Below are 25,171 nucleotides of genomic sequence, written 5' to 3'. Positions count from 1 at the left end.
CCAGCAGGGTTTCTTCAATGGTGGCATCCACACATCCCAGCAGTTGTTACCATGGGACTCACTCGAGGTCAGATAATCACACCCTCCCCAAAACAACCCACAGCCAGCAAAGCACACTGCGCTCTCCTCTAGAAGGACAGGAGCAGGCTGCTGCCACAGAAAGAAGCCTATACAGAGGCCACGTTTAAATAACTATAAATAAGATTCATTAGACTTTAAAGAACGCACAGTTTGTGGAATTCACCAGGACACAAAGACACCTTGGAGACAGTCTTGCAGTATCCACTTTTAAAAACAGGGACAGTCCACCCCGCTCCCCTGCAAAGACAACCGTCCTTCCCCAGGGAGGATTTTTAAATAATTCTTACCGTGCCGCTCGCAGCATCTCCCCTCCCCCCCCAAGACATATTAACTTACAAAATAACCCAGTATCCATAGAATTCTTCTGACAAATAAAAATCTTAAATTAAAAAGCAGGATTCTCTCCCTTTCCCCCAACCGCCCCCGCAGCCCTCTAATCCAACTTCAGGTAGTTTGGCACTGAGTAGTTGAACATTAAAAAGTCCAGTTTGTAGACTTCGTACAGCTGTGTCTGGTGCTCGGCGCTGATGTTCTGGAAGAACTCCGTGGTCATCTCATCGGTAGTTCGGGTGGACTTTGCATAGGTGGGGAATTTCAGGTAGCCGCTCACCCCGGCCAGCTGCAGTACGTAATTGGAGTCCTCTTCCAGCGTCTCGTACTTGCCCACGAGGTCGTAGTGGATGTGGCACGGGTGGCAAAGGGAGTGGACCGTCTGCCAGTGCTCGTTGAAGGGCTCCTCCCGCTGGGTGTGGGGGTCGATGAGGTAGGCCACGAACTCCTCGAATTTGACGTCGTCTCCCTTGCGCAGGGCCTCCTGCGTGGCGTTCTTCCGCTGGCGTCGGATGATCTTGGTGCCGTAGCGCTTGTGGAAGGAGGTGTTGTACTTCTGCGTGAACTTGTTGCGGTAGGCAGACACCAGCCTCTCGAAGGGCTCCCGCACGAACAGGAACTTCATGTAGTTTTTCAAGCGGTGGTTGATCTCTGGGATGCTGTACTGGTTAAGGGTCTTCAGGTTGGCCGACACGTGGGCCTCGTTGGCCGGGATCTCCATGGGATCGCTGTACTTGCCCCGGCCGCTCAGGACCATCATGAGCCTCTTCCAGTTGGTACATGCCACCTTGGGGACGTAGCAGTAGATGAGTTCGTGGTCCTCATCCACCACTAGGTGCTTCAGGTCGCTGGGGGTCAGCACCCTGCGCTTTCGGCTCATGGCACTGTTGGCGCGGCAGGTGTCTGTCACCTGGTCCCGTCTCATCTGGTGCAGAATGGCAGTGTTGGAGAGCTCCAGCTGCAGAGGGGACAGAGGAGGAAGGAGAAATCAGTGCTCATCCGGGATAACCCTCTGTGACTACAATGGAAGGCTGATCTGTCGCCAGGAACAAAGCTTACTTCCAAAGGTGAGAGTTAGCCTACCTGACAGCTTAGTGTGGGAGGTGCCATGCCTGCCTAGATGCTCCCACCTTGATGATACTGGACTGAACCTCTGAACCTGTAAGCCAGCCCCAATTAAATGTTGTCCTTATAAGAGTTGCCTTGGTCATGGTGTCTGTTCACAGCAGGAAAACCCTAACTAAGACAAGGGGGTTGTGGTCCTGTCCGTGAGTAGACCTGGAAGGTGAATCTCTTCCATCATCCTATTCTTTTTCCTCTCCCTGTCTTTTGTTTTGTAAAAGGATTTGAGAAGATCACAGCAGAGGGGTTGTGTTCAATTTTGAGAGTTGAGATTAAGGATCTTATTTGGCTGTAAGCGTCTGAGCAGCAGGCACAGAGTGGAGAACGAGACAGAACCTTCCTTGCTCTTGTTATCAAAGAGAAAAGCACTTCACTCGTTTGTGGTCAGAAAGTGAACCAGATGTCAGGGATCAGAAAAGTCAGCCAGGGAGGGGTGGGGGTCTTGGGTTCAGTGTCTTCAAAGGACACAGTGTTTGGTTTACTGAATGCCAACTCTGGGAGTCACTCCTACTTGCCCACGGAAGGTGGTGATGTGTACAGTTCCCTGCTCTTCTCAAGGAAGGAACCACTGAGACTCTTACAAAGTCCACGAAAAGAGGACCCGCCCTGCCGAGCAGCTCTCACGCCCAGCCCTTCAGCCTTTCCTGGGCTGGCTCCAGTCAGCATCAGTGACAGTTTTTGCTAGTGCCTCCCCTGTGTGGGAGTCACCCTGAGGGCTTGTTCCAGCACTCCCTAGCTTCCAGCCAGAGCTGGAGATGTGGCAGGGAAGAGGGTCTGCCAGAGTTCCTCTGCCAAAATTGTGCAAGATACCTCAGAGGGAGGCTTACCCCAGAGCAGCGTTCCCTGACAGTAATGGAGGTTGAAGTCCAAGATGAAGTCCCCAGAGTGACATCTCCTTGAGGCCCCATTCCTTGGTCCCATGATAGCCTCTGCTGCCGGCTCCGCACATTCTCTTCCCCCAACAGACACCCATGAACTGGCGCACTGCCCGAGCAGCTTCAGTGGCATCTTTAAAGACCCTCCCTCCAACTACAGTCACATCCTGGGGTCCTCCGGGCTGGGGCATTTGAATTTGACACGAGTTGGAGTGGGAGAGATAATTCTGTGCTGGACCACGCTTCGAAAGCTGCAGATCCATGCTCTGTGGAAACGATAGTATTCTAACATCTTGGACCAATTCACAGCCGCCCTTAATAACAGAACACAGAGCACAGTTCACCATCAGATGCCGAGGGACTCTACCCTCTCCTCGCCACCATCTCCTTTCATCTCCCTGTGATGTCCTCAAAGTATAGGCCAGAGGAGGGCAGCGTCTAGGATGTCCTGAACAGAGCTCCTGGCTTTGGGCTGCGTCCGGCACGCTGGATTTGATGTCTATTTTTAATTTAGACATTTTGGAAGGGAACTGTAATTAGCGTAGGGACCAAGCTCAGGGGTTGTTTTTTAAAGAAGTCTTTAAAGTTTTGTTCTATTTCATCTTAAAAGGAAGAGCCGGTCTAGCCTGTGAGGTCTGCATTCTCTTTGGATGCAACACCCACACCCAAGTGTACCCACCTCACTGCCTGTGGTTGGGCAGATAAAACCAGATAACGAAGTGAATCTGGAAGCTCCCGATGGCTCCTGTTTCGAAATTCAAACATCTGAATTCAAGACCATGGGGATGGCTCAGTTGGTGGCACCCTTGCCTCTGAGCATGAGGGTCTGAGTTCATTCCCTGAAACCCACTTACAGAAAGCTGGGCATGGTGGTGCTGCCGTGACGGTGGCACAGTCCTTCCCTACATTTTGTGTCATTGCTGTCACATGTTGTCTTGGGTTTCTAGGAATAAAGGGATCTGATGTAGAACCCGCAGCCCCAGCAAACACAAACACCATGTCTTCTAACTGCATTCGAGAGCACTCACTGCGCGAGTTACCGCCGAGCCACAGTCTCTCTGAAGTGGGTATCATCAGCACTCTTAACTTATGGAGAAGGAAACCGAGGCACAGGGTCCCAGAGATAGGAACAGGGCATGGAGTTTGAGTGCTGGAAGATCGCTTTGAGACGCTGACTTGTGTGACTCTTGGGGTCTGAAGACACACCAAAGGTACTCCCATCTCCAGGTTTAGCCACCTGGCAGTTCAGAGGTATCATGGTAGGTTGTTAACAGCCCTGTTAGGCTGGGTCCTGTTCCTCTCCCAGAGGTCTGATATAACTTCTCCGGCTGTTGCCAGTGGTCCCAGGGTTCTAGTATTGTCAGGGTAGGAACCACAGCTCCAGAGGAACTATGTATCCTAGGGCTGGTGAAGCTGGGACCTGGCTGTGAGCCTTGTCAAGTTTCACTCGACCTGCTAGGGCTGGGGTTGTCTGAGTAAGCAGCTGGGGTCCTCCCTGGCATCTGAGGGCTGTGAGACTCACCAGAAGGTGCTCTCTTGGACCCTGTTGCATCTTAGATGCTCAGCTTAAGGACCCCCGGGGAAAAAGAAAAGCTATGCGCAACCAGCCAGGCTGTGAGCATCCTGCAAAAGGCACTCTTCGTTTATTAAGAGAAAGTCTGAGGCTCGAGCCCCTGCCAGGCTCCTTTCTTGCAACAGCCACTTTCTTGCATGCATGTCACACGCCATTCACTCCCTCTGCCCTCTCTCCCTCCTAGCATGCTAATTCCAGGGTGCAGGTGTCTCCCACTCTTTTTTTTTTTTGTCCTCTGCTACATTACTGATTCTTGGCCCATAGCAGATACTCAAAGGTTTGTCTGAATTAATGTGAGAATGCATGAATGCACAGGAGTCAGTGCACACATGCATGTATGAATAGATGCAGGTATGTGTCAGTGACGTGTGTGTGTGTGTGTGTGTGTGTGTGTGTGTGTGTGTGTGTAGGGATTGTGCAGGTTCTTGGTGACTGGAGAGGCTGCATGCTCCTCTGGTGCCTACATCTGCTGCCCTAGGTTTTGAGCCAGAGTCAGGCTGCACAAAAGCATTAGCAGATGGTGCTTCATCTTAGGAGGAATTGGCTCTGACTGCAACAGCTTTGATGAGCAGAGGACCCTGGAGCGTTCTACCTGTTGAGTCAGCCTAGGAAACAGGAGGAACAGTCATGCTGGAGGGCGGAAGACATCAGGACAGGTTGGGAGGGCTCTGCACAGGGCTCCTGGGGCACTTCTCCAGGAAGCCAGGTGCGGCTCAAGGGCCCTTATTTAAAACATTTCAGAGTTTCTGGGCTTCCAGAGGTTTGGGCCGGGTGCAGAGGGGTTCAGGCTTAGGAATGGGGCCACTGCCAAGCTGGCCTGGCTTCCCATGAATGGTGGCCTAGAACACGGACAATGGTCAGGATGGGACAGGGTTTTGACACTGAGGAGGCTAGTCCCTCAGAAATCTGAAATCAGAGGGGCAGGTAGGCCCTGCACCTGCTGGCCGACGCACTCTGGGGACCTCAGAAGTCACTTCTGACAGGAGGAAGGAAGCTGGAGCCCCTTCTCTCAGCCTGGAGGCTGGCAGCTCCCCCACGGGGCTGGGCTGTGCGTGATATTTTGGGGAGGCAGGTAGGTGGGGGAGATGTGGCTTGGCTCCGCAGGTTCTCCTGGCCTCTGACCAGACAACTTTGTGGTTTCCCTCCTGCCTCTCTCCAGAGACTCAGCATGTTTTACTGAACATTTTGTCTGAGTATCTCGAGCCCTTCAGGCCTTGGTTCCCCATTCTGTACCATGGGGACAATAACCATGCAGTTCTGGAGACTGCTTTGATGACTGAGGGCTCAGAAGAAACCACAGGGCACCATGCCTGAGTCTTGTGAATACCACGGAAGTAGAAAACCACCTTCTGTTTAAGTTCATTGAGGATGATTGTCTGGAAAGGGGCCATCAGGAGAGCCAGGCTTCAAGGCCATAGCTGAACCTAAACACTCAGCACAGGCGAGACTCCCTGTGTCATCTGGTGACTGTAAATCCTCGACTCCACCTTAGGAGACTGACTTACCGTCAATGTGGGTGGTCCAGGCACCTGCCCCTAACCACTGTCCTGGGGTGTTTCCATCGGATCAGCTCTGGCAGCTCTGTTACTTCTATGGAGCTGCTGACTGGGTATCCTCCTCTGGGAGTGGACTCTGCACGAACGCCAGACATTTCTGTCATCTGTATACGATGCCTGACTCATGGAGATCTGGTAGCTCACTGACAAAAAATGGACTAACAGACGCTAACTGGAACAACTTCCTGGCCGGGCAGCTGCTGAAGGAGCAACTGCCTAGCTACAGAGAGATGAGCTATCAGTGCAGGCAACACACTGTAAGGCAGGCAGAGGATCCAGGGTGTTAGAACTGTGGGCTGAGAGAGCTCCCAAAGGGTTATGATTTATGTGTGTGACTGCACGAGCACGTGTGTGTGTGTGTGTGTGTGTGTGTGTGTGTGTGTGTGTATGTGTGTGTGTGTGTGTGTGCTTGGGTATTAAGTATGATTCCTTAGATGCCTTCTGCTACTCTCCTTTAAAAACAACAGCAACAACAGCAGCAGCAACATTGTTTCTTATTGGCCTGAAACTCACTAGGTTTGCTGGCAATGAGCCCAGGGACCGCCTGTCTCTGCCCCCGATGCTGGGATAGCAGACACATGTCATAATGCTCAAGTGGTCTTATTGTTGTTTTTTGCCCCCCACCCCCACGGGTTCTAGGGATGGAAGCCAGGATCTTGAGCTTGTGAGGCAAGCACTTTATTGGTTGATCTATCTCTGAAGCCCCCTGCAGCAGGTTCCAATAGCACCCCATCTTCCTCATTTCTTTAAGTTACTCACATCCCATTCCTGGTGGGGAAGAGGCTAGAATTGGGCTATCCCTACAGGTACCGCCCCAAAGTATTCCTTCCACCTGCTAGACACCTTTTACCCGCGCCCCCACAAGTCACCCAGAAACCTAGGCTCCAAGGAGCCACTCCCAGCATCAGGCCTCACTGTCCCTAGCTGGCTTGTCTTCAACAGTTACACCACTATGAATGAATACAGATAGTACCTCCCCCGTCTCCAAGGCGGCCGGTCTAAGCGTCTTGCGCATCTCAGGCACTTGGTGCCTGATACTTGCAGGACTCAGAAAAGGAGGGTTAGCATTGTGCCAATCCATCACTGTCCCTCCTGCCATGGAAGGTGGCCATTTGTGGTCCTCGCAGCAGTGTACCAGGAAGGCCACAGGGAGGCGCCACAGGGCCCAGTATATCTGAAGTCACTAGCTGAGGAGTGTGAGCGCCTGCATTGATTTCTGGGTCACAACTGAGGAGACACAGCTGAGCCACACAGACAACCCGGAGCCCAGAGATGAGTAAGACACCCACAAGCTGAGGACATCATCAGAGGTGTAAACGCCATGTAGTTGGTAGATGTTTGAGTTACTGCACATATGAGGATTGGGGGGGGGGTTGCTCATAACCCAGCCGGAACATTCCTTCGCGACCGTCTAATCTCAAGCGCTGTTTTCTCAGACTCTGGATGCTCAGCCATCCATCATTCCTAGGATGCAGCGGTGAGGACTTCCTTAGTCTCCAACCAGCAGCCTCCTGAGGTACAGGGGTGAATCCCAGGCCGGAGCTTGGCTTGCTGCTACGTCTGGGGTTCCAGGACGCTGCTGTGTGCTGAGGAACCCCCCTTCCTCCACCTAAGGGAAGCCCCTCCCTTGTATGATGCAGGTGCATGTGTGTGTGTGTGTGTGTGTGTGTGTGCGCGTGTGTGTGTGTGCGCGCCTGTGCACATAGAGGAAATCAGAGGGTAACCTCTGGTCACTCGGGTGCTGTTCCCCCCCCCCCTTTTAAGACAAGTTCTTATCAGCTTCTAAAGAATATAGATATAGATATAGATATAGATATAGAGATATAGATATAGGTTCTTTCTTCAAACACACCAGAAGAGGGCGTCGGATCCCATTACAGATGGTTGTGAGCCACCATGTGGTTGCTGGGAATTGAACTCAGGACCTCTGGAAGAGCAGTCGGTGCTCTTAACCTCTCCAGCCCAACAGGCCCAGCTTTTCATGTGGGTTCTAGGGACTGAACTCAGGTCCTCAGGCATGTTGCTGACTGAGCCATCTCCCAAGCTCTCGGGGGACATTTCTGTGAAACCCGTGGAGTCAGGATGGCTGCAAGTTCTGACACTCGGTGGCGGGAGCAGGTGGCCTACTTTCTAAACCATAACCAGGAATGTGGGCTAGGCTCTCCTGGGCTGGCATGATTTGGGAACTCATTAAACTGAGAAACAAAACAAAAAAAATAAAAAAATAAATAAAACAAAACTGGATACGGCAGGTTCTCTTTTGAAGAACAGTGCCTCTGCTTGGGCTGACAGTAGAGACGAAATGAACCTATTTCAGGATATAATATTTAACCCTAACCTCACCTCTGAGTGGCCTATGGTCCTTGTCCTTTGGCTTCTCTGCCTCACTTGGTGGGGGGTGGAGAGTCAATTTAGGGCAATAGAGAAGCTTAGGCACCTTTGTTCACAGCAGACTCTGCACTGTGTAGTGGGGTGTCCACCCTGGGCCTAGTTTCCTGCACAGATAGGACCTGTCAGTGTGCTGGACAGTAAGCAGCCAGCCCCTGAGGAAGCCCAGCTCCAGATGAGCCGGCTTCCAGGAAGAGAGTGACCCTTTTCGCAATGGCAGGCTGACAGAAACCAGTGGATTAGGTGCGTGCCGAGAGGCTGAGAGAAAGGCCGGGCCAGACTCTCTCCTTGGGCCTCTATGTGCTCATTTGTAAAATGGGCCCAAAAGTACCATGCGTCAGTGATGGCTGTTGAGGCAGACACCAGCAGGGAGTTCTGTGAGACATCTGTAGGTCCACGTGTGTGTTCCCGAGTGCTGTGCCATGTGGCAGGGAAGGTGTGGGGTGCACAGAGGTAGCTTGAATGTTTGGGTGACATTAGCCCATCCTGAACATTGAGGTGGAAGCGCATACAGCTGGATCAGCATAGGACCAGAGAGGGCGCTCAATAAAGCCCCGGGCAGATTAGAAACAGGCTGGCCACGGGGGCCTCTAGCTGGGGGAGGTTGGGGGAGAGAGGGCAGGCCGGGCAAGATCCTGGCTGATTCAGTGTGTGGTATGCCCACAGGCTTTGTGTGTGTTTCCAAGGTCCCAGGAATAGATGGGCACAGCTAAGCTGGACCAGTCTAGGGGTGGGGAGGCCCCGAGGAAAGGAAGCTTTCAGACGTAATTACACTGGTCATCAAGGGAGGGGCGCTGGGAACTTTTTTTTTTTTAAACTCAGAGTGTCATTTTCTGTGTCAAAGCAAGGAACAGAGAAGCTCAGAAAAGCAAGTGGGGCCAGGGCCTGGGGACCATCCTATAGGGATGGGGACCGTCCTATAGGGATGGCTCACTGTCACAAAGGAAAGCATCTGCTCTACTCTGTTGCTCCAGCTCTGGAGAATAAAGGCAGCAGGGACAGTCCTGCAGCCTTCCCAGGGGAGAAGCTAAGTCTGGCTGCTCCCCTGAGGCTTAGCTTTGACTTCCTCTGCCCAGTGAGCCTTTTCTGGCCAGGCTTCTATGAGGAGTTACTCATTAGGATCTCAGTCTCTCTCTCTCTCTCTCTCTCTCTCTCTCTCTCTCTCTCTCTCTCTGCATGCGTGTGCAAAGTCAACCTTGGGCATTTTTTCTAAAGTCCTATCTGCCTCTGTTTTTATTTTTCAAGACAAGTTCTCAGTAGCGTACAGCTCACTAATACGCTATGTTGGCTAGCTAGTGACTCCCGGGATCTGACTTGTCTCTGCTTCCCTGGTGCTGGAACCATACAGTGTGTATCACTGTGCAGGCCTGACTTTTCCCCCTGGGCTCTGAATATACAAACTCTCCTGCTTCCGTAGCAAGCACTTTACCATCTCCCCAAATCTGTTCTATGGAAAAACTTCAAACAACAAAACCCCAAAACCTATAGTCTGTCAAGAAAAGGCAGGGCACCGGGAATATAGCCAGTGTGGGGTCTGGAGGGAAAAAGAAGATTATTCTAGGTCACGTGATCATTCGTGACCATGTCTATGACTCCAGGTTGGCTGGGACAAAGGGAAACTGACTACATACTCACCTGGGAGATCTGTGCTCAGGCGTCCAACTAATCAAGTACCAGCTATTTCCCATCTTGAGGTGCTATTGGCAGTTTACAGACCAGTAAACTGAAGGTCAGAGTCTTAATATGACTGTTAGAGCTCTCGCCTCACAGTATAAAAAAGACAAAGCCCAAATTTATCCCTAGTATTGGGGTACTAGTCTTCAGCTTGAAACAGGTTACAAGACTTTGACTTCTAGTTGATCCATCCATGAGAACAGGCTGGTTGAGCAAAACTCCTGGGTGCAAGGAAGGCTTTGGAACAAAAGTTAGCATTGTGGAACTTTTCCTCTGAATTGAAACATTCCCTCCAGGAGCAAGGCTAGCAAAGGAAATTTGGAGGATTTAGGAAGTAAAGGAAACTCACAAATCTCAGGAAGTCCATAAAACAGAGAAGACTTACAAGGCCCCTTGTTACACTGAGACATAATAATTGCTGAGGAGAGGCGACTCTCTGGTGAGCCTGACTACAAGTTGTGTATGGAGTTCTAGGAACGCAGCTTTTGTGAGTTGTCATCTATGTTGTGGTGGGCCTTTTGGAGATATGGCTGCCTCTGAGTTATTCACATTTCCTCTCATCCATATTTACATAACTAACTCCAATAAGCTCATCCATTCACTCAGCTAGTTTGGGAAGAGTTGTTTCTTTGGTTTGCCATGAGTGTGCTGACTGGGGTTCACATCTGCACAGGGAAACTCATACAGCACACGTTAACTAAACCTCACAGGAGACATAGAATTCAAGTTCTCTTCTGAAGTCAGTGCACAGTTAGAACCTGCTCAGAGGGATGCATACTGAAGTCAAAGGGATGTCCAGGTTTTTCTTCTAAGCTGTTTTGCAGCCCTACTGTGCATGGCTTTGCCTTCTAGTCTTTCACAGACATATTTTTCCCAACAAGACACACAAAGAGGACCTTCAGGCAGCATAGGGGTGTGTTTCCCTCCAGCTTCCTCAGGCCAGAGCTTCAGGATGATGTGTATATAGTTCTTAACATAGCTACGGGTCTGCAGGGTTAGGCCCTGTCTTTCACAGATACCTGGGTGGGGTTAGGACTGAACTCCCTCTGGCTTCTCATGGCCTCTCCAGATGCATTCAGTGAGGGGCTCATGAAGCTTCTCAAGAACTTGGCTGTAGCCCAGTAGGTCTGGGAAACTCTCCAAACTGGGCCAAAACCCAGGAGGGCAAGGCATTGACTCTGGACTTTGGACTCTTCTAATCAAAAACATCTGGAAATCCATGTGTGATGGCTATCCTTGCTTGTCAACTTGACTGTATCTCTGGAGTTAACTAAAGCCCAAGGGGATGGGTGCTTGTGATGGAGTATTTTTCTAAAGGTAGAAAGGCACGCCTTTAATCTTGGCCAGGGCCTCTTTCTGTTAGCCATGGAAGGTCATGGGAAAAGGAGGCTTGCTCTCTTTGCCTGCGTGCCCTGACTCTTGCTGGCAGGGCCATTCCTCCACTGGCAGTACCGCCTGCTTCTACGGGATTCTTGTGTGTACTGAAGACTATGGAGACACCCAGCCTTGTGGACTAAACAACCACTGGACTCTTGGACCTTCTGACGATAAACCACCATTGTTGAACTACTTGGACCGTAGCCTGTAAGCCACTCTAATAAATCCCCCTGTGTATATAGAGATTTATTCTCTAGGTTTTGCTCCTCTAGAAACTCCTGACTAATACACCACAGGACTAAACTGGATGCCTCAGGGTGAGTCTGCAGCTCAGAGAGGCAAGGTCTTGGCTTGTGAGTCACCAGCCTGTTTTCCAGTGTCTTCCCCCAATAGTGTCTTCTGTCCCTTTGTCTCCCACTTCCTCTCCAGACTGAGCTAGCATCATCTTCATGACCGCTGAAACTTCCATTCCTTCCCTATGGATTCTTTCTCCATACTTTGTAGGGTACAAGGATGGCCATTTTGGGGGGAGTACTAGGAAGATAGGATTCGCAAGTCAGGGGTCAAGAGTATACTCTTATCTTTCTCTTAGTGACTCAGCCTAGAACTTCCCACAGGAACCCTAAACTCCAGCTGAATAAAGTCAAAGTGACTCTGGCACACCTCTGTCCCATCATAAGGATAACATTGCTGTCCATACAGATGGCTCTGCCAGAACCAGGGTGTGGCCCCCGTGACCTTCTCCTTATCTTGACAACTCCAGCATAGACACATCACTTCTAGATCAGGCTGCTGCTGACAGACCAGTCCTGACTGTCACTCTGAACACAGTGTGGATGCCAGCCCTCCTTCCTTAAAGTTGTCTGTAGGAAGTTCAGCTGCCTGGGCCTGGTGATGGCTCTGGCATATCTGGACTCTGCCTACCCCTTACAGCTCTGTCTTAGAATGTCATGGCTGACCGGATGTCTCAGAGTGTCTCTTCTGAATGCCACTCTCTTGCCGAGTCCTATTTCCAGGCTTCACCTGCTCTCATACTCCCTGTGACACGTGTCTCTGGCCCAGACCCGATGCTAACTGCCTCTGCCAGGGATCTGGGCTGTCCCTCTCTCTGTCATCGTTAGCATCACCAGCCCAGCAACCTGCCCCAACAAGAGCTGGTGTTTGTGGAGTGCCGGGTTCGTGGTACGCGCCGATCCCTCTGCTGGGGCTTCTGGGCACAGCTCCTGTTCAAGTGCGACGTGAAGATTTAAATGGACAGAATTCTCCAGTTCAAAGCCCAGGGCCTCTCGGTGGACAGTATGAGGAGAGAGATGTTAACAGTCAGCAGCAGAGCGCTGGGCTCCAGTCCCGCATTACGTGGAGCCAACCGTGATTTGTCTTGCCACTGAGCCTCGTAATCAATTAGGAGGCCTGGAAGGAAGAAGCCAGTAAGAACCCGAGGTGAGAGCATCAACGGATATGTTAGTTGCCGGGACAGAGCCAGGGCCCTGAGCTGTATAGATCGCAAGCCCAGCTGAGCTCAGCTTTTGTTACAGACACCAAGGGATGCTGGGATTAAAACTTCAGGGGCCCGGGAAGCAATGGGTGTGTCACTGTATAGCACTGGGCGCAGCAGACATTCCCATCTGTTGTCCCATTCTGGACCCCTTGGGTGGAGAGGGGCATAAAATGAAGACTGGCTTTGAGACAGGAAATCAAGCCCATCTCTAGTGTGACCAAAGATACATTTTCACACACATACACACTCTGAGAGAGAAAGGCAGCGTCAGAGATAGAGGCAGAGGCAGATGGAGGTAAAGAGGGAAGAGAGACATAGTCCTGGTACATCTGGGCCACATCAGCAGAGCCCATGGCCCCGGGAGGTCTGCTCACAAAAGAGACCACCGTAATCCACTCCCCCTCCCACCCCTGGCATGAAGCACCGTTAGAAGACGCCTTCTGGTGACCCCATTATGGTCTTCTCCCTAGGGAGATTGGGCTGAGCCACACCACAAGTCCTTTTGCCCCAGCAAGAGAGGGCGATGATGAAGCTGACCAACATCGCTGCTGATTCCAAGAAGATTCTAGTGAAGGAGCATGTCTCAGATGTGTCCCCACCGCTGAGGACAGAGCCAGGCACTCAAAAGTGACCAAGTGTGCCACAGGTGTGAGATGGGATCACCACACAGGTGGACAGTCCACAGAAGGGCCTCCCAGTGGAAAGTATCGGTCCTGCCAAACATGGGCCATACCAAGTCCCCTAGACCCCGAGACTTACACAAGCTCACCTTCGATGTATATGCAAGTATCTGAGACCAGAGGGGTCAAGGTCAAGAGACACAGCGAGTGAGAGGCAAGGGTGCCTGCCTCCGTAGCTATTTAGAGCCAGCCCTGGAGTCTGAGAGCAGAGAAAAGAGCAATATGGATCCCAAGGAGCCATGAGGACAAATGGCTGTCCAACTTGGTACGCCCCACCTGGGCTGATGGTCCCGGATTCTGTAAGTAAGCAGGCTGAGCAATCCAGTGAGCAGCACCCCTCCATGGCCTCTGCATCAGCTCCTGCCTCCAGGTTCCTGCCCTGTAGTAGGCTGGTCTACTTATATTCTAATGCTAAGTGCTGGCCTCTAAGATTTGGAGTCAGTACTCAGCTTCTGGGAACCTGCCCCCAGTTAATTCTGATTGGTAAATAAAGATGCTAGCAGCCAATACCTGGGAAGAAAGGCGGGGCTTAGGTTTCCTGGGCTTGGGACCATAAGGAGAGAGAAAGTGAGAGGAAGAGAGATCTGCTGTGCCTTAGGAGAGTGTGGAGGAGGGGAGATGGAGAAGTGGACTGCAAGTGTAAGAAGGTACGGGAGACCCAGAACCACCATGTAAAGGGGCTGAGAGAACTAGGTCAGGAGCAGCCATGATAGAACCTAGAAATTAGTAAGTACTAACTCAGAATTATCGATGGGAGAAAGCTTCAACCAGCATGGAAGGTAGGCACCTGCCCAACTATTGTGCTGCTTAAAGTATATTAAATATAAAGGCCGTGTGTGTGTGTGTGTGTGTGTGTGTGTGAGAGAGAGAGAGAGAGAGAGAGAGAGAGAGAGAGAGAGATCTTGCCCATTGCCAGAACCTGCTTGGAACATCACAGCCACAGACCAGCTCATCTGAATAGGGTCCTGTAAACGCTCAGATGAGGGACAAGAAGCCCAGGAGATGCCTGCTCGTGCCGACAGGGGACAGGAGTGGAGGTGGGTGTGGGGCTGTATCAGCACATTTCAGCTTTTTCTCCATCTCCTTTTTTTTTTTTTTTTTTTTTTTTTTTTTGCCTACTATAACTATTAAAATGAGTCTAGAAACTAAAGATGGCTAGAGGCAAACTGTGAGGAAAATAAAAGTCCCCAGTTTCTCATTAGCCAGAGCCACCGCACACACTCTGCTGAGGCTGCTGGGCTTCTTTCTTAAGCTTCTGTTGGTGTCAGACTGATCCACAGACCTGGTTTGATCTGTGTATACCTGTGTAATATGTGCATGTGTACGTGTGTGTATGTGTGTGTATGTATGTGGTAGTGATGGTGGTGGTGGTGTGTGTGTGTATGTGGTGTGTGTTTATGTGTGTATATGTGGTGGTGGTGTGTATGTGTGTGTATGTAGTGGTGGTGGTGTGTGTGTGTGTGTATGAGAGAGAGGTGTATATGGTATGTATGTGATATCTTGCCAATTGCTGGGACCCGTGTGGAACATCACAGACACAGACCAGCTGGTCTGTGTGCACACACATGTGTAAACATGCCTGGGAGAAGCTAGAGGTTGACCTCAGTCTAAGTGCTCTCAGCCTTATTTTTCAAGACAAGGTCTCTCCCCGATTCTGTAAGACTGGCTAGAGAGCCCCAGGGACCCTCTTGCCTGCTGCTCCAGGTATCACCACACTTGGCTTTTACATATGTGCAGGGGCTCCACACACAAGTCTTCACGCTTGCATGCCAAGTACTCCACTGACAGACAGACAGACACACACAGACACACACACACACACACACACACACACACACACACCACCTCTTATACAAAGCTGAATCAGGAACAAGCAGGAGAAGGATGGCTTTAGCTGATCCCCTAGCCTGGAGGAAGATGTTGGTGGCTGCGGATCCCCCAGCCCCTTTCCCCATCCCTCCAGCCTGTGAGTGGGTGGGGCCCAGGAGGGGAGATAGGACAAGTCGCCTCAGGCAAGGTGGGGCCTTATGACAATCGAGGTATTAAGCTCTGGACTTTAAGGTCCTTGCTGTCTCTTGAGCTGAAGTTGAACAAGAGGCCCTAGATCCAGGAAAAGCAGAAGGCACACTCAGTGCAGGGCCCCGCGGGAAGAAAATCACCACAGGGCTTCACTCAAAGCTCAGCTCTGGCGACTGAAGGCTGAGCTCCCGGCACCCTCCAGACCAGCACTTCTAAAAAGCACAAACAGCGTGTCCAGCATGGTCTCAGTGCTGTTCTCCACACGGACGATCGATCGGAGCCGATGGTGGCTGACTGTCCTAGTTGCCTTTGAACCCAGGACAAATGAGGCCGAGTTGGTGTGTTCCTTCCTGTTTGTGTAGAGCCTACAGCAAAATCTAGACCAGCGGAAGCTGGCAGAGGGGAAGCTGGCAGAGGGGAAGCTGGCAGAGGGGTCTGCTTCACAGGCTGGAGCACAGCTTTGGGGAGGTTTTCAGGCCAGCCCTGTGGAGACTTGCAAATCAGTTTCTGTGGAAGCACAGGAATAGCTGCTGATTACACTCTAATTGCTGCTTCAGGAACCACTCACCCAATAAGGACTGCAGCCAGAGAGGGAGGAGATGGTGACAGTGAGGATGTAGTCACTACCACCACCATCATCACCACCACCATCGCTACCACCACTACCATCACCATCACCATCATCACCACCATCACCACCATCACCACCACCAACATCACCACCATCACCATCATCACCACCATCATCATCACCACCACCACCATCATCACCATCACCATCATCACCACCATCATCACCACCACCACCATCACCACCACCACCACCATCATCACCATCACCACCACCATCATCACCACCACCATCATCACCACCATCACCACCATCATCACCACCATCACCACCACCATCACCATCACCATCATCACCACCATCATCACCATCACCACCACCATCATCACCACCACCATCATCACCATCATCACCACCATCACCACCACCATCATCACCATCATCACCACTACCACCATCACCACCACCACCACCATCATCACCACTACCACCACCATCATCACCACCACCACCATCACCACCATCACCACCACCATCATCACCACCATCACCATCATCACCATCACCACCACCATCATCATCACCACCATCACCATCATCACCACCATCACCACCACACCACCATCATCATCACCATCACCATCATCATCACCACCATCACCACCACCATCATCATCACCATCACCACCACCATCACCATCATAATTGGATTATTTAGAATTTTATGTGTGCGTGTATGTGTGTGTGTGTGTGTGTGTGGTGGGGCAGTCCACATCTAAGTGGGTACACGTTGAGGTCAGGGGGTCATAGCAGGAACCTCCCTCTGTCATGCTCCACCTACTTTCTTTTGAAGAAGTTTCTCACTGAATCAAGATCTCACTGACTCAACGGGTGTATCTGGCCAAGGAACCCTAGAGATCCTCCTGTCTCCGCTTCCCCAGAGACGGGCTGACCGGCACAGGTGACCATGGGTTACTGGCACATGTGACCCTAGCTGGCTTTGCATACAGACAATATAGGATCCAAATAAAGTCTTTGTTCTCTACCCACAGAGCCATTGCTGCAACTCTTCATCCCAGCATTATAACTGTTGTTCAGTGCCGTCCACAGCCGCCCCCCCTGCCATCTTCTCTGTGGGTTCACGCCGTGTGCCTGGAGCTCCCTGGACTAGGGGTACAGTAGATGCTGTCGAGTGGCTGATAGCCTGGAGAATGGGGTGTCCCCTTCTGGGCTTTCAGAGTGGATTCCTGTTTAAACCCAACAACGACGACAATAACAACAACAGAAATGATTCACTTACTCATTCAACAAACACTGGGGGCATCTGGTGTGCTGGCTGTGTTGTCTCTCTTCCACTCTGCTACAGTCTAAGGCACCACTACAGAGGCGCGGTGAGTGTCACTGTTACACACTGGCAGGACTGACAGGGGATTTCTGCTTGTGTAACTCCGGTCACCTGGACTGATGACAGCATCCACCGCTTGCCTACGTGCTCTCAAACACCCCTCCTATCCCACCCCCCACAACCCATCCGTCTCATACCCCAGTCTTCCACGGCCACGATTCTGCCCGGCCGTGAGCTATTCAAACATGCCAAGTCTTGCCAGTGTGTTCAGTAGGGGACACTTGTGAATCTCAGACACCACATTCATGCTGAGGTATGACATTGCTGTCTGTAACATTCTGGAGGACTGAGGCTCCGTGACTAAGTCCAGACCACATAGACACCAATGCCCCCTCAACCCTGGCACACAGCGGCCCGTCTTTGCCATCAGCATACCAGGCCAGTGTCCCTCACAGAAAACCCCATTCTGCAGCAGGCTGGACACACTCCTTTCTCTCAGCAGAATGGGGAACAAGAAGGCACATACCTTTTGTGATATCTGGCCACCCCCACAGGGTTCTTCTGCTTTGTGGAAAGGGTCTATTTTTAGTTTGAGCACCAGGTACCAATTCCAGGCAGCTGGTTTGCCACCACAGCCTTCTAATTACAAGCCCCTTAGTTTCTCTGTTTCCAATCAGACGCCACAGTTTGCTGTGAACATGCAGAGGGGGCTCTACACCTGGGAGGTGGGGCATCTGGTCTGGTCTCAGCCTAACTTCTAAGTGAGATGTCAGCAAATGAAAGGGACAAAGACTCCCTTTGAACTCTGAAGTTGGACCTGGAGTCAAGGGTGGAAGAGCCTTTGATGGGGAATTTTGTGTCATTTAGATGGATGAGAAGGGTGCAGCCACCCCTCCGATGCTCAGAAAGGGACCTGGGCTGTTGGTCCTGCTACCTGCTGACAGGAGTCAACGCTGAATGTCATTACCACAGGTACCGTGTCTGCCAATCCCATTTCACTGCCTTCTGAGGTGGATGGACAGAGAAGACTAGGCCAAAAGATGCAAAAGCTCATCTGTGCCCAGTTACAATTTCATCATCCGGATAGCGGATGCCAAGATGGCAGATGTCAGGCTGTAGAGTGGAGGCGAAGGAGCAAGGAAGATATCCTGTAGGCCATTCCTATCGTATTTGGCAACTTACTCTTGCCACACGTACACCCCAGCCCTAGGCATGCGGCAGACACTCAAAGGAAACAGTTGTTTTGGAGGGCATGGCTCGGCAGTGCTCAGAACACAAAGCCGTGATCGAGTGTGTCCGGATGTCTTTGCGTGGGATTTGGGGGACAGGATTCATCTAGATTAAAACAAAGATAGGACTTCGGGGACTTAGGTCAGTGATGGAGTATGGAGTACTCGCTTAGCGAGGGTGAAGTCCTGGGTCCAATCCCTAGCACTGAAAACGAAGAAAGTGTGGCTTTGCAGAAAGCTCAATGCTTAGCTGTTTTTAGCATTTCCTATACCAACAACTTTGGGTTTGTGAGGTAAAGCACACCTTTAATGTAGCTACGAACTAAAGCAAAGGCCCCATTAGGTGACAGACAGAGGCTGCAAGAGCATCTGCCACCCGCTTGAAAGAGTGAGGTGTGAATTCTGGGATTTTTCCAAAAGGAAACCGTTAAGGCTGGAAGGAGTGAAGAGGCCTAGGCAGAGGAGTATAGGGAGGTGCATGTGACGGGTGCCCTATATGTGAGGCAGGCTGAGGTCCCCAAGGTCACACTGAAGATCAATGACAGGGATTGTCCATTGATAATGAACAGCAATACCTGTGAGGTCTGCTGCAGGTTGGCTATGCTATCTCAATCAAAGGGATCGATACGGAACTTTGTCCTCACCTGGGATGTACCGCTGAATTGGAAACGGCAGCCCAGAAGGCAGCGAAGCGGAAGCCAGGGAGGCTGGAGTCAGGCCCCTGGGCCCACATCCTCACCGTGCTGGTAATAGGCTGTGCGAGCTCAGGCAGGGCACTAAGAGCCCCTGTGCCACTACCACTAGTTTCTCACCCGGGGAAAACTCTTGCTAATTGAGGTCCGAAGTCTACCATTGACCTGATAGCTTTCTGGGGCTCAGCACAAAAGGGGGGCTCCCTTCATTAGCAGGGCTTCTCCTTCTCTGACCTTGTCTGGGGAATTCAACCTCCTTCACCTCGCACCCCCCCCCCATGTACCCACAGGGCTTCCGAATCCCCACTTCCTTGTCTCTGATCCCACTGCCCGAATCAGCCCACAATCCAGGAGAACCACAGTCTAACAACGGAATATGTAGGACAAAGTGTCTTCAAGTGAAGGAGGTGGGCACCCTGGCTTGTAAAGGTATGCACGCAGCAAACATTCTATAAAGAAGCCGAGATGGGGTTCTGCGTGGTAGAAGGCTGCCCACAGCAGTGCTGGGTTGGGGGTGCGAATGCAATGAACAAGCCATGGCTGAGTCTGCGCTACCATTCCTCCCCTGAGGCCTCGTGTCTCTGCTCCCAGTCCTATGACGGTTCCTGAAGAACAGCTGGGAACAGCTGGAAACAGCCCTAAGCAAAGAAGCCAAGCCACTTTCCCCAAAACGCATTTGTGGCAAACATCCCAACCCCAGACATCAAACGTGGGTTACCAATCACTTAGGCTGCGCCACATTTGAAAGCAGGTGGGTGAGCCCCACCCGTCCTCCATGTATGTAACACGCAGCTGTGGCTCTCTTTCCAGGGGTGGGGGGCACGCTCCACTGACTCGGTTCCTTGGGAGTCCTGACGTGGAGGACTTCTCCATTTTGATTAAGCCCTTAGGCACTGCAGCTGAAAGTTCTGCAAGTCTGGAGCAACAGCCAACTCATACAAATTCCTTCTCCCTTCCTCATGGTCCCACAGTTGCTGAACATCTCAGCAACCTCAGCAAGTAATTTTTTTCCTGTCCTTATTAAGCTGGAAACTTTCAACCTCTCGCATGAAGACATGCTCCCCCCCCCCACCCGCCTCTCTCTGCCGCATCTGAATTGTCAGTGCCATTCTCTGGGGCTGACCTTAAAACGAGTTACTTAACAAAAGCACTGTGATCTAAGGCAGCGATCTGATAAGGAAGGTAGTGAGCCACTCACGGGTGGGTGGTGCATACATCATGGATACGCTGCACAAAGGGATGATTTGTATCTCAGGAAAGATGGGGGTGGTGGCTCGAGATTTCATTACAGGCCTTGGAACAGCACAGGTTTTAAGGCTTAGGAATGATCACTGTAATTTTCTATTTAATATTTTTGGAACATGGCTGAGTATGGGTACCTCAAACTGCCCAGAGTAAAAGGGAAGATAAGGGGAGTGTGAGGAAATTCTGTGTCACCCACTTTTCTACGTTCTCAGCAGGCAGGTTTCCAGTCCTCTTGGCACATTTACCTTCAATAAAATAAGATGTGATCTGAAACACCCTGGACAATTTCTCAGGGACAGAGGTCATGAGGAAAATGCACTGGGCTAGCCAGGGGCTGGCGCACACACTCAGACATGGATGAGGAAATGGCACAAGTGAGACAAAGGCGTGCATGTGGCACAGACACATGGACACAGACATACACACACGGAGACACATACAGGCACAGACACGCAGACAAAGACACACACAGAGACATACACAGACACACACATACAGAAACACACAGACACACATACTTAGACACACAGACACAGATATACACACATATAGAAACACACATACACAGAAACACAGACACATACACACACATAGAAACACACACACACACACACACACACACACACACACACAGGTAAACAGATGGAAAGGAGGACAGACAGAAAGAATGACGGCTAGCTAGCACTGGACCAGCGCCGAGGTGGAAGCAGATCTTGACGTAGTTCCTGGCAGCGATCCAGCCCCTTAAAACCCTCCTCTCTCCCTTCTCATCAACGTCCCTCTAAGTTCTCCATGTTAGTGTTTGGCAGTTGGCGATGGAGAACATTCATTTTTTTCCTGGAACACTTGGAAATACATCTGGTCTGATTAATTCTGTTATTAAGGCCAACTCCCTGAAGACGGGGTCCATCTTGTGGAGGGTGATTGGGGTTGTCAATCATCCCATTCGGAAATCAAAAGGCAGCGGCTGGGTGCACTGAGCTGAGACAGGCACACTGGACAGCCATGTCCACTCTAAGGAGTGCCCTTTGCACCCAGACTCACAGTGGTGCAAACTGCACACTTCCTGGAGCCCACGTGGCTGCCTCTTTCTCTGTCACCAGACCTAAACAGATATACTACCTAGTTCCTTGTCTCTATCGTTTGTGACTTTGTCTAGGGTACTGTTCTCTTTCCCACCCATCACAGACAGTGTCAGCAAATGCTGCTGCCCAGGACAGTGAGGGACAGCGCCCGTACACTGAGCGCCCAGCATGCACTGAGCCCATGACGTGATTATTAATCCCTAGTCCTCCCGGAAACTCTACTTGGTGGTTATGTCCATTTTAGAGACAAGAAGTCAGAGGCTCAGAGGGGTGAGTTAACGGATCTGGAGCTGGAGACTGGAATTCAATGACTCTAAACCACCCTGAACACGAGGAGCAGAAAGCCCAGGCTGGCCCTTCCAGGGTTAGCATGGGGTGCCCCTCTACTGTGCCAGAGAAGGTCAGAGGGGTGTCTGTCAGCACACAGCTGGCTTGCAGCCTCAGGGAAGGAAAGATGCAGGCTCACAAGCTTGTTCTTTCTTAACACCCCAAGGCACGCGGAACATAAACAGGGAGAAGCGTGTGCCCCTACACACGCCGAGAGGCTGAGTCCTACATGATACAGGAGAAAGGCCTGCAGCCAAAGGGACCCGGTGACACAGGAATGCCACCTTCCATTTCTGCCTTATATCTCTGGTGACAAATCCCTGGAGTCAAACCAACCTGTATTTCAAGCCTTTTCAGGCTAGGGTTCTGGGACCCCAACAGGGTGACTCTGTCTGAGGACAGGGACTGTTTTGAATTATGAGTTAATCAGAACAGTGGGTCCATGTGGGTTTTCTGGAAAGAGACCAGGAAATATGGGTCATGGGCTTTATCTGAAGAGGGTTATGACTCAATCCTCTCGCAGAGACAGACAGACAGAGACAGAGAGAGACAGACAGAGACAGAGGGAGAGGGAGGGGGAGGGAAAGAGGGAGTGGGAGAGTGAGAGTTATCACCAGAATGTGTTCTGGACCTGAAGTGCCCATGGTACGGGCAGGAAGGCTTCTCCCCCTCCTCCAGGGGAGCCGTCCCTGCTCTAGCCCACCTCCAGTTCTTGTGTTTTGTTTCTAGGCTCACACCAAGTCAGCCTGCCTTGTCTTCCAGCGTCATGTCATTTCCTCACCTCCGTTCCGTCCGCATTCGAGTTCCCACCCGGAGCCGGGAGCTCGGCCAGAGGTCCATTGAGCGTCACACTCAGCTCAGGATTGACCTCCAACGGGACCATGGCAAGTATACATGTACCAGCTAACAGCTAAGGAGGGGCACTGCCCCAGACATGTCACACGCCACCCCATGGATCCTCAGAGCCAGGCCCCGTTGAGCAGGGACATGGATGTGCTGAGGCACGCAGCGATCCTGGAATGGGGGCGGATATGCCCCCAGGACTCACCCAGAGCTAAGTCGAACCCCTAGAGAGGTGTGAGCCGGGGAGAGATACAGCTCTGGCTTCAGCAAGGAGGTGTTTAGGCGGGAGAAGGACAAACTCGGGTGAATCCAGCCTAGACTGCACGCCAGAGAGACTGCAGTGGAGGTGTGGGAAGCCGTGTTCAACGCTAGCCTAAGGCCTCCATGCAGAGCTGAGCACGGGGTCAAGGAGAGGCTCGAAGGGGTCTCCATGATAGCTGGGGAGACTGGTCAGGCTGGTGGGGTGGGTAGGAGATGGAGCGGGGCTGATCTTGGGTTAAGATATGTGCAGCTCAGGAAGATGGCAGGAGGCAAGGCGAGAGGCCGGGGGCTGCTGGGGGCTGCGCACATACTACGGCAGGAGGCTGGGACTCGTTTGCCCAGCACACGTAGTGGACCTGCATGCTCTGTACTCATGCATCAACCACCCTGGATCAAAACTGCATCTGTCCCGGACACGATGAAAGCAACCCATTCATGGGACATTTACAGTCACTCAGTGGTACCGGGAAGTTAGAGACTCTACAGAGGGTATGTGTGGGTTCAGTGCAAATATAATTCAATTTCATACCGGGGACGTGCGCTTCTGTGGATTTTAGTATCTTGGTGGGGGGAGTGTCTCAGAAGCCACCCCATCAAATAAGGGAACTACTGTATTCTGTGTCCGTCTGTCTTTACTGACGGTGTAAAAGACACAGAAGATAACAGGGGAGACAAAGTTTTGGCCCTGGTGGGTATGCAGGGGCGATGGCCTGGGGGGAGCTAGGAGGCACTGAGACCTGGTGTCCTTGTCATCCATAAGGACCCAAGGGACCCAGGGAGCCAGGAAGTCAGTGGGAACAGTCACCCTGCTGTCTCCCAGCTACCTCAGAGCCAGGTTATTATGGAAGGCAGTCCCTCCAAGTTGTGGGTTCGAGAGGAGGATTGGGGCTCAGTACAAGGAAGGTGCGGCTTCCCTTCAGGTTGGAATTGTGTCCAATCGCCTGGGATCCATTATCGATTCTTGTGACCTGCTCTCTGCCCTGAAGTCGGACTGTCAGAGCTAACTAAGACGGATAGCAGGAGACCAGTTAATGTTTCCAGCATGCCTCAAGACATTGTGCAGGGCTGGGAGAAACTGGGCAAGAGGCCCAGGGAACAGGCAAGAGACATCTGCCCCGGGTGGCTGGGATTCCTTCAGTCACTGGGGCAAAGATCTGTCTCTGCTCCTTGGAGCTTCCGAGGGGTGCAAGGATCCCCGAGCCAGGCCTCTAGCTCCTAAATCCTCACTTCCACACCCACAGATTAGGGTGTTGTGGGATCTCACTGCGTTGTTTAAATCAAGCAGAACAGCACAGAACACTGCTTCGTAAGCACTGCTGGCTACCGTTGTTACTTATTAAGCATCTAGAACGTGCTGGCCTTGACTGAAGCAAGGCTGAAGTCTACACTGTCATGGGGGTAGGGGAATGGGGGGTGGCTGCCTGCGATAAACACTCTGTCCACTACCCGTCTTTGGAAACCAGATTCTGCATCTCCTGAGAGCATGGGTGAAACAGGTCTCTGGTAACAGCAGAGGCAGCAGGTGTGACTTTGAGGCCAGTCTGTGGTGCACAGAGAGTCCCAGGCCATCCAGGGCTATATAGTGAGACCATGTCTTTAAAAGAAGTGGTTTCTAAAACCAACAGTGACAAAACACATGGCCCATCCAGGTGCCATCGGCACGGATGGGCTCCATGAATGAGAAGCTCTGAGTCCCCCTCTGACCCCAAGTCAAGGTGAAGTGAGCTTGGGACACACTGAACACCTGTGACTGGAGGGGGCAGATATTCAGGGCCACCGTGTCCTCTGTCACACCCGGTGTTGGGAGTGTGGGGCTCCACAGCCCTGCCCAATCCCACCAGAACCACGCCACCCTGGCGATGCAGGTCCTGGCTCCAACATCTCAGCGGCAGCTCAGTGACACCTTTTCCTGTCCGTGTGCATGAGAGATCTGTACTGCAGGGGCTGCCACTGCCCCAGATTCCTCAGGCTTTTGAGAAATGAGAAGTTCTTCCACACCCACGCCACTGTTCCTAGGGGTGTCCTTCATTCAGGGCTTGCAGGAAGCAGGGGTGTTTGGATTTTAACCTCAGTGCTTCTCCTCCTCCTCCTTCTCATCATCACCATCATCATCACCACCATCATCATCATCACCACCATCGTCATCATCATCATCACCACCATCATCATCACCATCACCATCATCATCATCATCATCACCATCATCATCACCATCATCATCATCATCATCACCATCACCATCATCATCACCATCACCACCATCACCATCATCATCACCATCATCATCACCATCATCATCATCATCACCATTATTTAACCAGGTCTTCAATACTGATGAAACGAGGGCTGACCCATCCCTTTTGTAGAGGAAACTGCGTTAGAAAGAGCAGGGGCCTTCCC

General features: G+C 51.6%; 1 protein-coding gene across 1 annotated transcript in view; it reads right to left on the bottom strand.

Annotated features, from left to right (window-relative positions):
- Positions 1-514: 514 nt before the first annotated feature.
- Positions 515-25,171, bottom strand: part of CHST11 (carbohydrate sulfotransferase 11) — a gene marked incomplete at its 3' end in the record, with an annotated part of 194,503 nt that continues 169,846 nt past the window's right edge. Inside the window, exon 3 of the mRNA XM_080935258.1 lies at positions 515-1,369. Within this exon, the coding sequence (XP_080791384.1) occupies positions 515-1,369 (855 nt within the window). The remainder of the gene's footprint in view (positions 1,370-25,171) is intronic.

Source organism: Micromys minutus (genome assembly GCF_963924665.1).
Source record: "Micromys minutus genome assembly, chromosome: 22".
Taxonomy (NCBI): domain Eukaryota; kingdom Metazoa; phylum Chordata; class Mammalia; order Rodentia; family Muridae; genus Micromys; species Micromys minutus.
The sequence above is the reverse complement of the archived record's forward strand: the minus strand, read 5'-3'. Positions and strand labels throughout refer to the sequence as shown.